This window comes from Bubalus kerabau, chromosome 13 (assembly GCF_029407905.1).
Source record: "Bubalus kerabau isolate K-KA32 ecotype Philippines breed swamp buffalo chromosome 13, PCC_UOA_SB_1v2, whole genome shotgun sequence".
Classification (NCBI taxonomy): Eukaryota; Metazoa; Chordata; class Mammalia; order Artiodactyla; family Bovidae; genus Bubalus; species Bubalus kerabau.
The window spans coordinates 23,416,249-23,430,441 of NC_073636.1; the positions used below are offsets into that span (position 1 = coordinate 23,416,249).

The 14,193-nt window shown below is 34.8% G+C and overlaps 1 protein-coding gene across 2 annotated transcripts in view; it reads right to left on the reverse strand.

Annotated features, from left to right (window-relative positions):
• DNAJC1 (DnaJ heat shock protein family (Hsp40) member C1) overlaps nt 1–14,193 on the reverse strand; it is a 181,973-nt gene that overhangs the window by 103,832 nt on the left and 63,948 nt on the right. For both annotated transcript variants that reach the window (XM_055543778.1, XM_055543779.1), the window contains exons 2-3: nt 3,575–3,676; nt 3,045–3,091 (exon numbers count right to left, since the gene is read on the reverse strand). In XM_055543778.1, coding sequence (XP_055399753.1) covers nt 3,045–3,091; nt 3,575–3,676 — 149 coding nt within the window. The remainder of the gene's footprint in view (nt 1–3,044; nt 3,092–3,574; nt 3,677–14,193) is intronic.

Below are 14,193 nucleotides of genomic sequence, written 5' to 3' on the forward strand. Positions count from 1 at the left end.
TTATAAAATGTATATATGTGCCAAAAGCTGTGGTACACAGCACTTACATTCAACTTTTACAAATATATGCCATAAAACAGACCCAAAAAACTAAACTGCACAAGCGAGTTACCAAAAGAATTTTAAAACAGATTTTAAATAAAAGTAAATGTCCTAATATTACTAAAGCACAATCTAGTGTATGTATGTAGTGCTTAGTATTGTCTCGGTACTTTGTTCCAGCTAACACTGGCAACAGTTTATAATACGGCAGAACATAAGTGAGCTGCTATTTCCTAAAATAAGGAAGTTACTTAAGGAGTTTAGAAAAGACTTCTTTACTAATCTCCCTTATACTAACCAGGAAAACTTGTTTTTTCATGCTGTAGTCTATGTCTTTAGAAGAAAAAAATGGCTTAGAAGTTTACTCACAGTAACACTCTTAAGAATCTACCCTAGAGAAATGAAAAACATTTGTTCAGAGACTTCTGTGTGAATATACACAGCAGCATTGTTAGTCATAGCCAAAAAGTGGAAATGATCTCAATGTCTATCAGTTGATGAATGGATAAATGAAAGTGGAATGTGGAATACTATTCAGCAATAAAGAAGAATGAGCTACTGGTATATGCTACAATATGGACATACCTCAAAAATATGTTGATAATAGGAAGAAGCCAGATACAAAATACTATTAGATGATTTAATTAATATGAAAAAACACATTTATAGTCACATAAAGGAGATCAGTGATTGCCTGGAGCTGGGATCAGAATGCTAAGTGCCTGCAAATGGGCTTGAGGGAGTGTTTTGAAGGTAATGTTCTAAAACTGGTGGTGGTAGTCTGCACAACTCTGTAAATTTATTAAAAATCATAGATTTGTACACTTAAAATAGGTTAACTGTTATGGTATGCAAATTATACCTAAATAAGGCTGTTTAAAAAATAAAGTTTGCCTGTTCCTTAAAAAAAAAGGTTATTTATCATTTTATCTGCTTCCTTGTTATTCCCTTTTCTACTAAAATTTTTTTAATGAGGCTGCTTTCAGTGAAAAGATAATTATTTATAAGGGAAATAAATAAGTCCATTACAATTCCTGGAAAGTTACACATTTAAAAGCACTTATTAATAAATATTTATAATAAATGACTGTGATACCAAAGAGCATTTGTTAATATCACTATAAGACAATCTTCTTTAAAAAGATAAAACTGTGCTTTTTTTTTTCTAAAGGAATTATAAACATTAGGTATTTGTAGAGATGCATTTCTCCTATAAGTTTAAATACTCATAGGTCACCTGGCCTCAGGCGCAAGCTTTGGAAGAGTGATTCTCAGCTTGATTAGTTACGACTTTTGCCTCAAGGAAAACCAGTTACCAAAGAGTTACTTGTGCCTCAAGGGGTATAATACTACAGCTGTTTGTGTAACTGTCAGATCCACTTTTTTCTACTAACACTCCACAATAAATGCAAAGGGAGATAATCCTAAAAAGAAAATATTTGATGAGCCTGTGTTAATGAAGAAACAATTTATACATGAGAAGTGATTTGTTCTGAAAAGATATAAATAATTTCGGTAATTGGGAGAAATTGTTACAAAGTTTACTGACTTAAAATAACAACAAATAAAAAAACAAAATCTGATGCCAGAGATGCAGGGAGACTAAATAAAGCTATCTTTACAGACACATTCTTGATGTGTGAAACACAACTAGGGGCTCAGTGAGAGAAACCAACTAGAAAATATGCACAGAATGACCAACACTTCTTTCAACACACTTCTAGGACTCTTTCAACACTATGGATTATCTCAAACCAGAGGAATGTCTGCTATGGTATCTGGACCAATGCCAGCCCTTGTTATAAAGCAAAGAACACTTCAAGAGAATATCCTGAGTACCTTGCTTTGCAATCTGACAAACTGAGGTATTCAAATTAAACTGTTAAAGATGAGAACCAAGAGTGGGAGCTGACACTGTAGGATACAGAATAATTCCAGGTAACACATTTGAAGAAAGAATCAGAATGTCACATGGCATAATGTTTTGGATTTTCTTTAAGATAAACTAGCTTTAATAGAATGATATTTTCAAACTGCAGAGGGTAGCTCACTAGTGTCTCACGAAACCAATTTAGCAGACCACAATCAGCATTGTTTTCAAAAAGAAAAAAGAACGGTCTAGACTAGCTTAGAATAGAAAAATATGTCTTTCACACACAATAGGAAGTGTTCTGTGACATTTTTGTTTCAGTTGTGTCTGTGTGTCCTGAAGCATGATGCAAAATGTATTTCTTACCATGAGTCTGACTTAAAGAACTCTGAAACCTGTCACAGTAGTGTCTACATTCCATACATTTGGAAGAGCAGAAGAAAGGGTTTCTCTGCAAGCTCCTAAGTCAGTAGCATATAAAACACTGTAAAATCTATTACTACTCTTCTGAAAGGCTCCCAGAGACATCTCAAAGAGAGGGTGCTGCCTCCTGTCTGACGTTCAACCCTAAACACAGAATCGCTGGAGGAGAGTAAGGGAAGGATGGAGGCAAAAGAAACAGGAGAAAGAAGCAAATATTTTTCTTCTACTCCTATCTTCTACTTACACAATTCTGCTCTCTCACTCACAAATTAGGTTTATTATTTTGAATATTCACCGAGAAAAGGTAATAACTTGAATATCTCTAGTCGCCTAATTGAAAAACATTTAAGAAACTGAGGGGGGAAAGACCCCCAAGCACAGACAGGAGCAATTACTGATATATCAAAAATGAATAGGCATTTGTTTGAAGTCAAGTGGTATTTGAATTTTCCAGGGCATAGATACTCATGTTAAAAATATTAGCTAATGAAGGCATGATCCTGAAGTCTCTAAGTACTAAATAAACCTAGTGAATATTTTCAGTAGAAATTAACTCCGCTCTAAACATACATTTTAAAAACAATGCATTTCTTGAAAAGGAACGAAAATAAAAATACTAACACAATAAAATGTTTGATGAGACAATTCTTTTCTTTATAAACAGACTTCAAAGTATAACATCTTAATTCAAAAGCAGATGAACACTCACCTCTGCCTTCGTTCATCATCCTTTAAAACTTCATAAATGGCCACCAACTAGATAAAACAGAAGCATCACGTTAAAAATACTTTTACCTACAAGAAATCATTTAGGAAGACAGACACACTATAATGCACATGCAAAAAGCCCATGCACTCAGTGAACAGATAAAATCTTAATTATAAGTACCATTTTATGGTTTTGGTAGCACCTTAAGAGGTTAAAAAAGGCTTGATACCAAAGTATATCTTTGAGAAAGATGCAAAAGTAATAATTATCTTAACATGTGCTTTTTAAAACTGTAATTTAGAGAAGAAAATTATGACAATTATGACCCTCCCCCCCAAGAACTGAGACTCCAATATAAAAAATGCTGGTAAAAGCGTTATTTTTCTTAAACTGAATAAATATGTATGCATAATATTTCTAAACTACAATCTCATTTTAAATGGAAACATTCTACATATAGGTTACTGTTTTTACCATAAACATTTATTTATAAATTATCACAAAAATATATAACAGCATATTTCACTTACTTGTCTAAATTGAGTTTCTGCATTTTCATCTTTATTCTTGTCTGGATGCAGAGTTAGTGAAAGCTTACGATATGCTTTTCTAATGTCTGCAGATGAAGCATCCTGGATGTAGTGGGGGGGAGGGGAAAAACACAAAGCAAACTTTGTCAGAAAAAGAAATTCCCAGAACCTTGTTAAGATCTGAGAAGACAGCCAACCAAATGCAGGACCCCAGGCAATGTAATTTGAGCAATCAGTCTAACAACCAGGCTATGCAACTAGCCTGACCCACATGACTGAACAATTATTCAATCTAATTTGGCTCTCTTCTTAACTTTTCATTACCATACATTCATTTAAAGAAGACAGTATTTGGCAAAACTTTTCAAACACTTGCCTTCCTAAAATTAACCAATAAATCTTTTTCAGTAATTAAGAGATCAAAAAGAAACAAATTAAAAATTAATACATCCGTGTGCCTTCAAAGAAAGTCTTTATTATTTGAGAATCTTAAAGCCAATGTCTGAAGCCCAGGCTTACCATATGTGGTTCCTTCATTGTTATTTATATTGAATTTACCATGGAGCAGCCACCTATGGAATCTCAATCTCAACATGTCAAAAAGTATGCCTATTTGAAGGCAGTTAAATTTGCATTTACACAAAATAATTATAATTAGAAATAGTTATGTATATTATCCTCAACTTTTTAAAGTACGTCACAGGATATCTTCAATAGTGTCCAGTTTCCATAGTCTGGCTTGCAGAAATAAATTTGCCCACTATTTATGTGTTATTAACATAGTTTAAATATTATTTTAAAAGGACAGTTGAGGAAGAGTACTTTGGATTCAATGAATATTAAAATTGTATTTTATGTAATCTTGTCCTATTTGTACATATAAACTCAGAGAACATCATTTTACATACCTAGTTTAAAAAAAAAAAACATGAAAATTACAACACACTGTTAAGTATAAAACTTGATCTCCATTAAATTTAAAATTTATTCCAAACACTAACATATTCATAGAGAGGCAAAATGAAAATAAAGTTGCTTATTAAATTTTATCGTGTTTTACAAATGAATATTTGTTCAATTAATTCATAAAACTGATATACTAAAAAGTTCAAATGACTAAAAAAAACAAACATAACAAAAGTCCATGTTCCTGGAACTAAATAGCTGTTAAATAAATAGAGCTGGAGCAAGGCAAAGTGAGACTGTAATTAGTCTGTCAAGCTCTCTCTTATAAACCATTACTTTCATTACCAATTTTCTGGGACTTGTTGCTCCAGGCCACTACTCTAAAGTTTCAGCTTAGGTGTGAATATTTTTCTGACTCATGGAGGGTTGAAGAGCTAAAAAATTAGCAGAGTAAGTTTTGCACGTAATATGATTATAATTTCCATTCTCACATGCTCAATGGAATTGTTTTGTTCTTTATACTTGAATGATAGCTAGCTAAGAAGTAGTAGAAAAGAATGATTATTTTTTTCTGAAACTCTGTGATGGAGATTCTGTCGAGCAAAGAGGTCAAATGTCAAATGAATGCTCATTGTCTAACTGGGGCTTTAATTTTAGATTTTATTAATTGGGACTATATCATAGAGAAATTTCAGAAGTAGATTTCTTACAATCTAATGTATTTGCTTACATTACAAAATTAATACATGCTCATTACGGAACATCTATGACTTACTAACACTCACCTAAGACCTAGTCTTGCCAACCTGACTCCAATCTTCCAGTTTTCTGCTACAGTATATACACTAAGTGTAAAGGTGATCAGATGGCTCTCCTATTTCAAACTCTTCAGTAACTCCCAAGAACCTTCATTATTTGTCTTATCCAGTCTTTTTAACTTTGTATTGCACCATCTTGATCCATCTTCCTGGTCCCCCAAATCATCACACAATAGGATCATGTTCCCCAACCTAATGTTTTTGTTTTGCATCCAGCTGTAGATACAGTTCTCTCCTGACTTAGGAATGCACCTCTCAGGCTGCACAGAAAGACTGCCTATTTTTCTCATGAGAGCTGCCCAGTAATTTATTTCACCAATAAGCTTCACCCTAAGTGGACAGAACTGAAAAACTCCGAGTTTTCCCTGTCTAAAAAATATGCTCTAGAGAAGCTGCATCTCAAACTAGCTTATGTATGTGTTACATTTTAGTTAATTAATCAATGAATTTTAACTTATCCTCATAGCAAAGCTTATAGCTGTTAGCAGGCCCATTTTACTGACAAGGTAAATGAGGCAAAAAGAAGTTGAGTAATTTGCTCAATTCCAGACTGCTGGCAAATAGAGGAAAACAGAATTCAAACCCAGAAAATACTGCATCAGAATCATAGCTCTCCATGTTGGTTCTTAAGATTCAGTTAGTAGATTTCAGCTGACTCACTGCACAGGGGGCTACAGTTTTGGGGAAGGCAGTGAGAACAACTGCTACACTTCTACTGATCTGATAAACTATACAGAAAACATCCACACAACTACAATGTGAATATGGTCCACTGCAGTTTTAAAGGTTAATATCCTGATATATGCTGGCTTTTACAGCACATTTTACACCATATTTCTACTACAGACCCAAATGTTAGAACATTTATCTCACATACACAATGAATGAAACCTTTTGTCTCCCTGGCTTGCACGGATTCTTGATAGGACTATGGGTGAACTGGTCATCTTCAACACTGTTCACAGATCAGATCTATAGGATTCAATTCTTTTCCTTCTAAATGTGATATGGTTTTTTTTTTTTTTTTTTGACAAGCTGGACATGAATTATCTTAATACCTGGATGACTTCTGTAAAGAATAGATATATGGTTATTCTTTTAAAAACAAAAATAAACAAAGAAAAACTATAAAAATATGTCCATCATAATTGGGAAAAAAAAATGTGATGAGAAATCAACAAAAGTGGCAGAGTATGGAACTCCAAGGGCCTGTCCCTCTCCCTGAAAAGAAATGGCAAATAACCTGGCAAAAACTGTCAGAATCAACCTTATCTGCAAACTAGTCAAAGGATTCCAGTAATTGGTCAAGCACTCAGTCAAGAAAAAGTAGCTAGTTCTCTGTAAGGATCTTGAAGTTATCAATCGGAGTTATTGGTGTGGGTTTCTAGTGTTAGTTAAGTTGCTCAGTCGTGTCCAACTCTTTGCGACCCCATGGACTGTAGCCCACCAGGCTCCTCTGTCCATGGGATTCTCCAGGCAAGAATACTGGAGCGGGTTGCCATTTCTTTCTCCAGGGGATCTTCCCAACCCAGGGATCGAACCCAGATCTCCTGCATTGCAGGCAGACGCTTTAACCTCTGAGCCACCAGTTTCTAATGTTAAGAGTATGTAAAGTAGACTTTGTTCTAAAAGAAGTTGTGGTTGCTTGTTTAGGCTTATCCTTTGATTCCCTGACAGACTGGTAAAGGGCTTACCATTATTTTTACCAAACTCTGACCTATCCCAGGGCAGACAGGCAACTGTTCAGGACATTTGTCAAAAACATTTAACAGCAAGTTTACCAGCTGGTGTCAAATGAGGCAAAGGACGGCAGTTAGGCACACAACACGCACATCAAAAAGCTAAGGAGACTGGGAAGTGAGGTGCTTTGGGGAATATGGTATTTGAAATGCTCCCACATATTCTTTGGAAACTAGACAACCAACATCTGTATGCCCAAAGTAGAGTACATAATCAAAAAGACCTGAGAAGGCCCTAAATTCTCATTTCTGGCTGAGCTTTAGGCTGTACACAAGTAGAAAGTGAAGACTAAGAGTGAGTTGTAAACTGCCTAGCTGAGTGTTGAAGGCATGTCCTGACATATACACAAAATCCTCTACCAAAGATTTTGAGGGTTTTTTTTTTTTGCTTTTCGTTTTTTTCCTGTGCCAAATCTTTGAGGAAATCTTTGCTGAATCATCATCTGATGCATAAGCTAATCAAACAGATGTTAGTGGACACATATGGCAAAGAATATACACTATACAAAATTAATTCAGAAAAATCACTAGACAAACACCACCAACCACAAGCAGCAAAAAGGCAAAAACCAAAGGAAAAAAAAAAACAAAACAAATCTGGTGAGGTAAAATGATCTAATTACCATATTATATATTCAAAATATCCAGTATTCATTAAAAATTATGAAGGAGGCAAAGAAACAAGAAAGTATGGCCCACACACATAGAAAAAAAGGAATAGAAATTGTCCCAAAGATCAGACATTAGATTTACTAGAGAAGGACTTTAGATCAACTGTTTTAAACATGCTCAAGAGCACAAAGAACTAATAGAATAAGAATGATGTCTCACCAAATTGAGAATACCAACAGAGAGAGAAAATTTAAGGCAAAGAGAAATTCTGGACTTGAAAAACACAAGAACTGAAATTTAAAAATTCACTAGAGAATTCCAAAAGCAGAGAAAAAAATCTGTGAACTTGAAGATACATCAATTGAGATTATCCAATATGAGAAGTAAGAAGAAAAAAAAAATAAAGAAAAATTAATAGAGCCTAAAAGACCTGTGGGACACCTCTACATATACCAACATACACATACATAATAAGAGTTCAAGAGAGGACTAGAGAAAAGGGTGGGGGGACTGAAAACTGAACTTTCATAAAAGACATGAATATACACATCTAAGAATTTCAACAAATCCTAAGTACATACAAAGTAATCCACACCTATCAACATTATACTCCAACTGTTCAAAAACAGAATCCTGAAAACAGCAGAGAGAAGTGACTCATTATGTACAACAAATTCTCAATAAATTAACATCTATTTCTCATCAGAAATCATGGACACTAGAAATTAACTGAATGACATATTCACAGTGCTTCAGGAAAAAAAAAACAAATCTGTCAACCAAGAATTCTATATCCAGGAAAGCTATCCATCAAAAAGGAAAGAAATCAAGATATTCAAAGTAAACAAAAATTAAAGAGTTCGTTGCTAGTAGTCTTAATCTACAAAAAGTACCTCAGAGAGGCCTTTAGGCTGAAAGGAAATCATACTAGATAGTAATTCATACAAAGAAATAAAAAATACTGATAAAGATAACTATATAGATAAATATAAAAATCAATATTCATGTATTTCTGGTTAGTAACTCCAATTTTTTACATGATTTTAAAGACTACTAAGCCATAATAAATCTATGTCTTAAATAAAACAATAATATAGATGTATGTCCATAGACATACATGTATAAAGATGTAATCTGTGACAATAACTATATGAGGAAGGGAAACACAGCTATTTAGGAGCCAATTTTTTAATATGATTGAAACTAACTTGGTATTAATTCAAACTAGATTGCTACAAATTAATGTCACTTGTATAATCTCCATGGCAAATACTAAGACAATAAATCTATTTTAAAATCTAGATTTAAAATCTATTGTAAAAGAAAAAGCAAATCAAATAATACACTACGAATACTGTGAACAATTATGCCAAACAATTAGGAAACCCAGATAAAACAGACAAATTCCTAGAAACACACAAACTGACACATGAAGAAACAGAAAAAGTGAACAGACCTATAATAGGTAAAGAGAGAGAGTGATTAGTTAATAAAAACCAAACCCCAAAAAAAGCCCAATGGCCTAAAAAGAAAAGCCTGAAACCTCAAAGCCAGATGACTGAATTCGGTCAAATATCTGAAGAAATCACAGTCCTCTTTAAACTTTTCTAAAACATAGAGGAGAAAGGAATGTTAACTTATTCTATGGGTCCCAGATACCAAGACCAGACAAACACCTCAAAAAAAAAAAAAAAAAAAAAAAAAAAAACCACAAAAAACCTATAGACTAATATCCCTTATGAATGCTGATGCAAAATTCCTCAGCAAACTTCTAGTAAATTGAATCCAGCAGTATATAGAAAGGACTTACATACCATGACCAAGTGAGATTTATGCAATCAATTCAAAGGTGGTTCAGGGTATGAAGATCAGTCAATATAATACATCATATTAATGAAATGAAGAACAAAGCACCACATAATCATCTCAACTGATGCAGAAAAAGCATACCCAACAGCATTTAGTAACAAACCACTCAACAAACTAGGACTTAAAGAGAACTTTCTGAAGTTGATATAAGGTATCTATGAAAAAACCACAGCTAACTTCCTACTTAAATTGTGAAGTCTGAAACCTTTTCTCCAAGATCAATAAGAGGGATATTTGTTCTAACCTGAGCAATCAGTTGAGAAAAAGAAATAAAAGGCATTCGGATTGGAATGGAAGAACTAATATTCACAGATGATATGTCCCATACATGGAAAATCCAAAAATATCACAGAAAAAATATTAGAGCTAATAAATAAATGTATTAAATTGTAGGATACAAGGTCAATATATAAAGATCAGCTTTATTTCTATATACTAGCAATTAAAAAATCCAAAGATGAAATTAACAAATCCTTGACAACAGCATCCAAATGAATTTAAAAAATTGGAATAGTCTAACAAAAGTGTACTGTTTGTACACTATGAACTATAAAACATCACTGAAAAAAATGAAAGAAGATCTTAATAAATGGAGAGGCATCTACGTTCATGGACTGGAAGACAATATTGTTAAAGCGGCAATAATTCCCAAGTTGATCTACAGATTCAATGCAATCCCTATCAAAATCCTGCCTGGCATTTCTGCAGAAATTTACATACTAATCCTCAAATTCATAGCGAAATGTTAGGGACCCCAAATAGCTACAATAACTTGAAAAAAAAAGTCCTAAAATAACTTGCAGTAACTGGAAGTCACATGTCCTGACTTCAAAACTACAGTCATCGAGACAGCGCAGTTATGATGTAAGGACAGACAAATAGCTCAATGTAAGAAATTCAGCACCCAGAAAAAACTTTCTCATCTCTGGTCAATACATTTTCAACAAGGGTGCCAAGATCATTCAATGAAGAAAGAAGAGTCTTTTCAATAAATGATGTTGATATAATTGGATATCCACAGGTAGAAAATAAAACTGGACCCTTACCTCACACTACACAAAAAAATTAACTTGAAATGAGTCAAAGCCCCAAATATAACAGCTAAAACTATAATCCCTTAGGAGAAAACATAGAGGTAAATCTATATGACCTTGGAATACAACAGATTCTTAGCTAGGACATAAGAATAATAGGCAACAAGAGAAAAAATTTACAAATTGTACTTAATCAGATTTTATTTTATTTTTTTTTAATTTTATTTTATTTTTAAACTTAACATAACTGTATTAGATTTGCCAAATATCAAAATGAATCCGCCACAGGTATACATGTGTTCCCCATCCTGAACCCTCCTCCCTCCTCACTCCCCATTCCATCCCTCTGGGTCGTCCCAGTGCACCAGCCCCAAGCATCCAGTATCGTGCATCGAACCTGGACTGGCAACTCATTTCATACATGATATTTTACATGTTTCAATGCCATTCTCCCAAATCTTCCCACCCTCTCCCTCTCCCACAGAGTCCATAAGACTGTTCTATACATCAGTGTCTCTTTTGCTGTCTCGTACACAGGGTTATTGTTACCATCTTTCTAAATTCCATATATATGCGTTAGTATACTGTATTGGTGTTTTTCTTTCTGGCTTACTTCACTCTGTATAATAGGCTCCAGTTTCATCCACCTCATTAGAACTGATTCAAATGTATTCTTTTTAATGGCTGAATAATACTCCATTGTGTATATGTACCACAGCTTGCTTATCCATTCATCTGCTGATGGACATCTAGGTTGCTTCCATGTCCTGGCTATTATAAACAGTGCTGCGATGAACATTGGGGGTACTCGTGTCTCTTTCCCTTCTGGTTTTCTCAGTGTGTATGCCCAGCAGTGGGATTGCTGGATCATAAGGCATGTCTATTTCCAGTTTTTTAAGGAATCTCCACACTGTTCTCCATAGTGGCTGTACTAGTTTGCATTCCCACCATCAATGAAGTGAAAATGAGTATACTACCCAAAGCAATCTATAGATTCAATGCAATCCCTATCAAGCTACCAACAGCATTCTTCACAGAGCTAGAACAAATAATTTCACAATTTGTATGGAAAAACAAAAAACCTCGAATAGCCAAAGCGATCTTGAGAAAGAAGAATGGAACTGGAGGAATCAACCTACCTGACTTCAGGCTCTACTACAAAGCCACAGTTATCAAGACAGTATGGTACTGGCACAAAGACAGAAATATAGATCAATGGAACAAAATAGAAAGCCCAGAGATAAATCCACGCACATATGGACACCTTATCTTTGACAAAGGAGGCAAGAATATACAATGGATTAAAGACAATCTCTTTAACAAGTGGTGCTGGGAACTCTGGTCAACCACTTGTAAAAGAATGAAACTAGAACACTTTCTAACACCATACACAAAAATAAACTCAAAATGGATTAAAGATCTCAACGTAAGACCAGAAACTATAAAACTCCTAGAGGAGAACATAGGCAAAACACTCTCTGACATACATCACAGCAGGATCCTCTATGACCCACCTCCCAGAATATTGGAAATAAAAGCAAAAATAAACAAATGGGACCTAATTAACCTTAAAAGCTTCTGCACATCAAAGGAAACTATTAGCAAGGTGAAAAGACAGCCTTCAGAATGGGAGAAGATAATAGCAAATGAAGCAACTGACAAACAACTAATCTCGAGAATATACAAGCAACTCCTACAGCTCAACTCCAGAAAAATAAATGACCCAATCAAAAAATGGGCCAAAGAACTAAATAGACATTTCTCCAAAGAAGACATACAGATGGCTAACAAACACATGAAAAGATGCTCAACATCACTCATTATCAGAGAAATGCAAATCAAAACCACTATGAGGTACCATTTCACACCAGTCAGAATGGCTGCGATCCAAAAGTCTACAAGTAATAAATGCTGGAGAGGGTGTGGAGAAAAGGGAACCCTTAATCAGATTTTAAAACTTTGCAGTCCCCTGTGGCATTAGTGGTGAAGAACCCACATGCCAACATAGGAGACACAGAGACACAGGTTCAGTCCCTGGGTTGGGAAGATCTCCTGGAGGAGGGCATAGCAGCCTACTCCAGTATTTTTGCCTGAAGAATCCCATGGACAGAGGAGCCTGGTGGGCTGCAGTCCATGAGGGCACAAAGAGTTGGACACGACTGAAGTGACTTTGCAAGCATGCACATGCAAGCTTGATGGTTCCTTGAAACACACAGACACACACACAAAGAATTACTATACAACCTTGTAATTATATTCCTAGGTATTTATTGAAGAGAATGAAGACTGTTGTTGAAACAAAAGCTTGTACGCTAATGCTGACAGCAGTACTATTCACCAGTGGCCAAAAAACAGAAACACCCCAACGCCCACGAACTGATGAATGGACAGACAAAATGTGGTGGAGGTATATCAAAATAATTACTATTACTCAAACATAGAAGGAATGAAGTACTTTATATGCTACATATGAATGAATCTTGAAAACACTCTGCTAAATGAAGGAAAGAAAGAAAGAAAGAAAGAGAAGTCCTTCAGTCGTGTCCAACTCTTTATGACCCCATGGACTGTAGCCTATGAGACTCCTCCATCCATGGAATTTTCCAGGCAAGAATACTGGAATAGGTTGCCATTTCCTTCTCCAGGGGATCTTCCCAACCCAGGGATTAAACCTGGGTGTCCTGCACTGCAGGCAGACGCTTTACCGTCTGAGCCACCAAGGAAGCCAAATAAAGAAAAACCAGATAAAGAAAACCAAATGAAGAAAAACCAGACACAAAAAGCCATGTATTATATAATTTCATTCCAATTGTCCATTTGCCCTTTATGGACAAATCTATTGATACAGAAAGCATTTCAGTAGTTCCCAGAGCCTGCAGAGAGAGGGGGACGGGGAGTGACTGCTTAATACATACGGAGTTTCTTTTGGGGTGATGAAAATGTTCTGTAATTAGATGACTGGTGAATAACATGTGAATATACTAGAAGTCATGGAATTGTACACTTAAATGGTTAAAATGGTGAGCTTGGTTTCATGAATTATATCTCAATTTTTAAAAAGTGAAACAATACAGAATTATCTTTATTGCACGCTATGTGCTAGGCACTATTCTAGCCACTATATATGTTAATTCCCTTGAATTTTACAACCCTTGGTGATAGGTATAATTATTCTATTTTAATGAGGAAACTGGGACTTAATCTAAGGTTAAGTAATCTGCAAAAATGTTGCATAGGTACTAGGTGGCAGAAATTTCCTGCCAGAAATTTAGTTTTACATCCCATGCTACCTCTTCTAGAATTAAAGTGGCATATCTTATGGCCACTCCTCAATTATCTTCTAATGTAAGTTAGGTTATTCATCAAAATGGAACCAGTTACCTCTGGGAGTCTGAAAAGTGGGATCAGTAATAATCTGATACAGTTCAATCCAGAGATGTTTAAAAATGTATAGATTGTTGCTGGGAACACTCTTCTAGAGGTAGATATAGTAATCTAAATGAAAAATTTCTTATCTAATTTACTTATGAACAGATCTGGTAAGGCTGTTTGATGTGGGACAAATCTCAGAGAAATTTTGTTCACATTCTAGATTTTATTAGATTAGCCCCCTTTTCCACTTACTATGATGTTTAGGATGA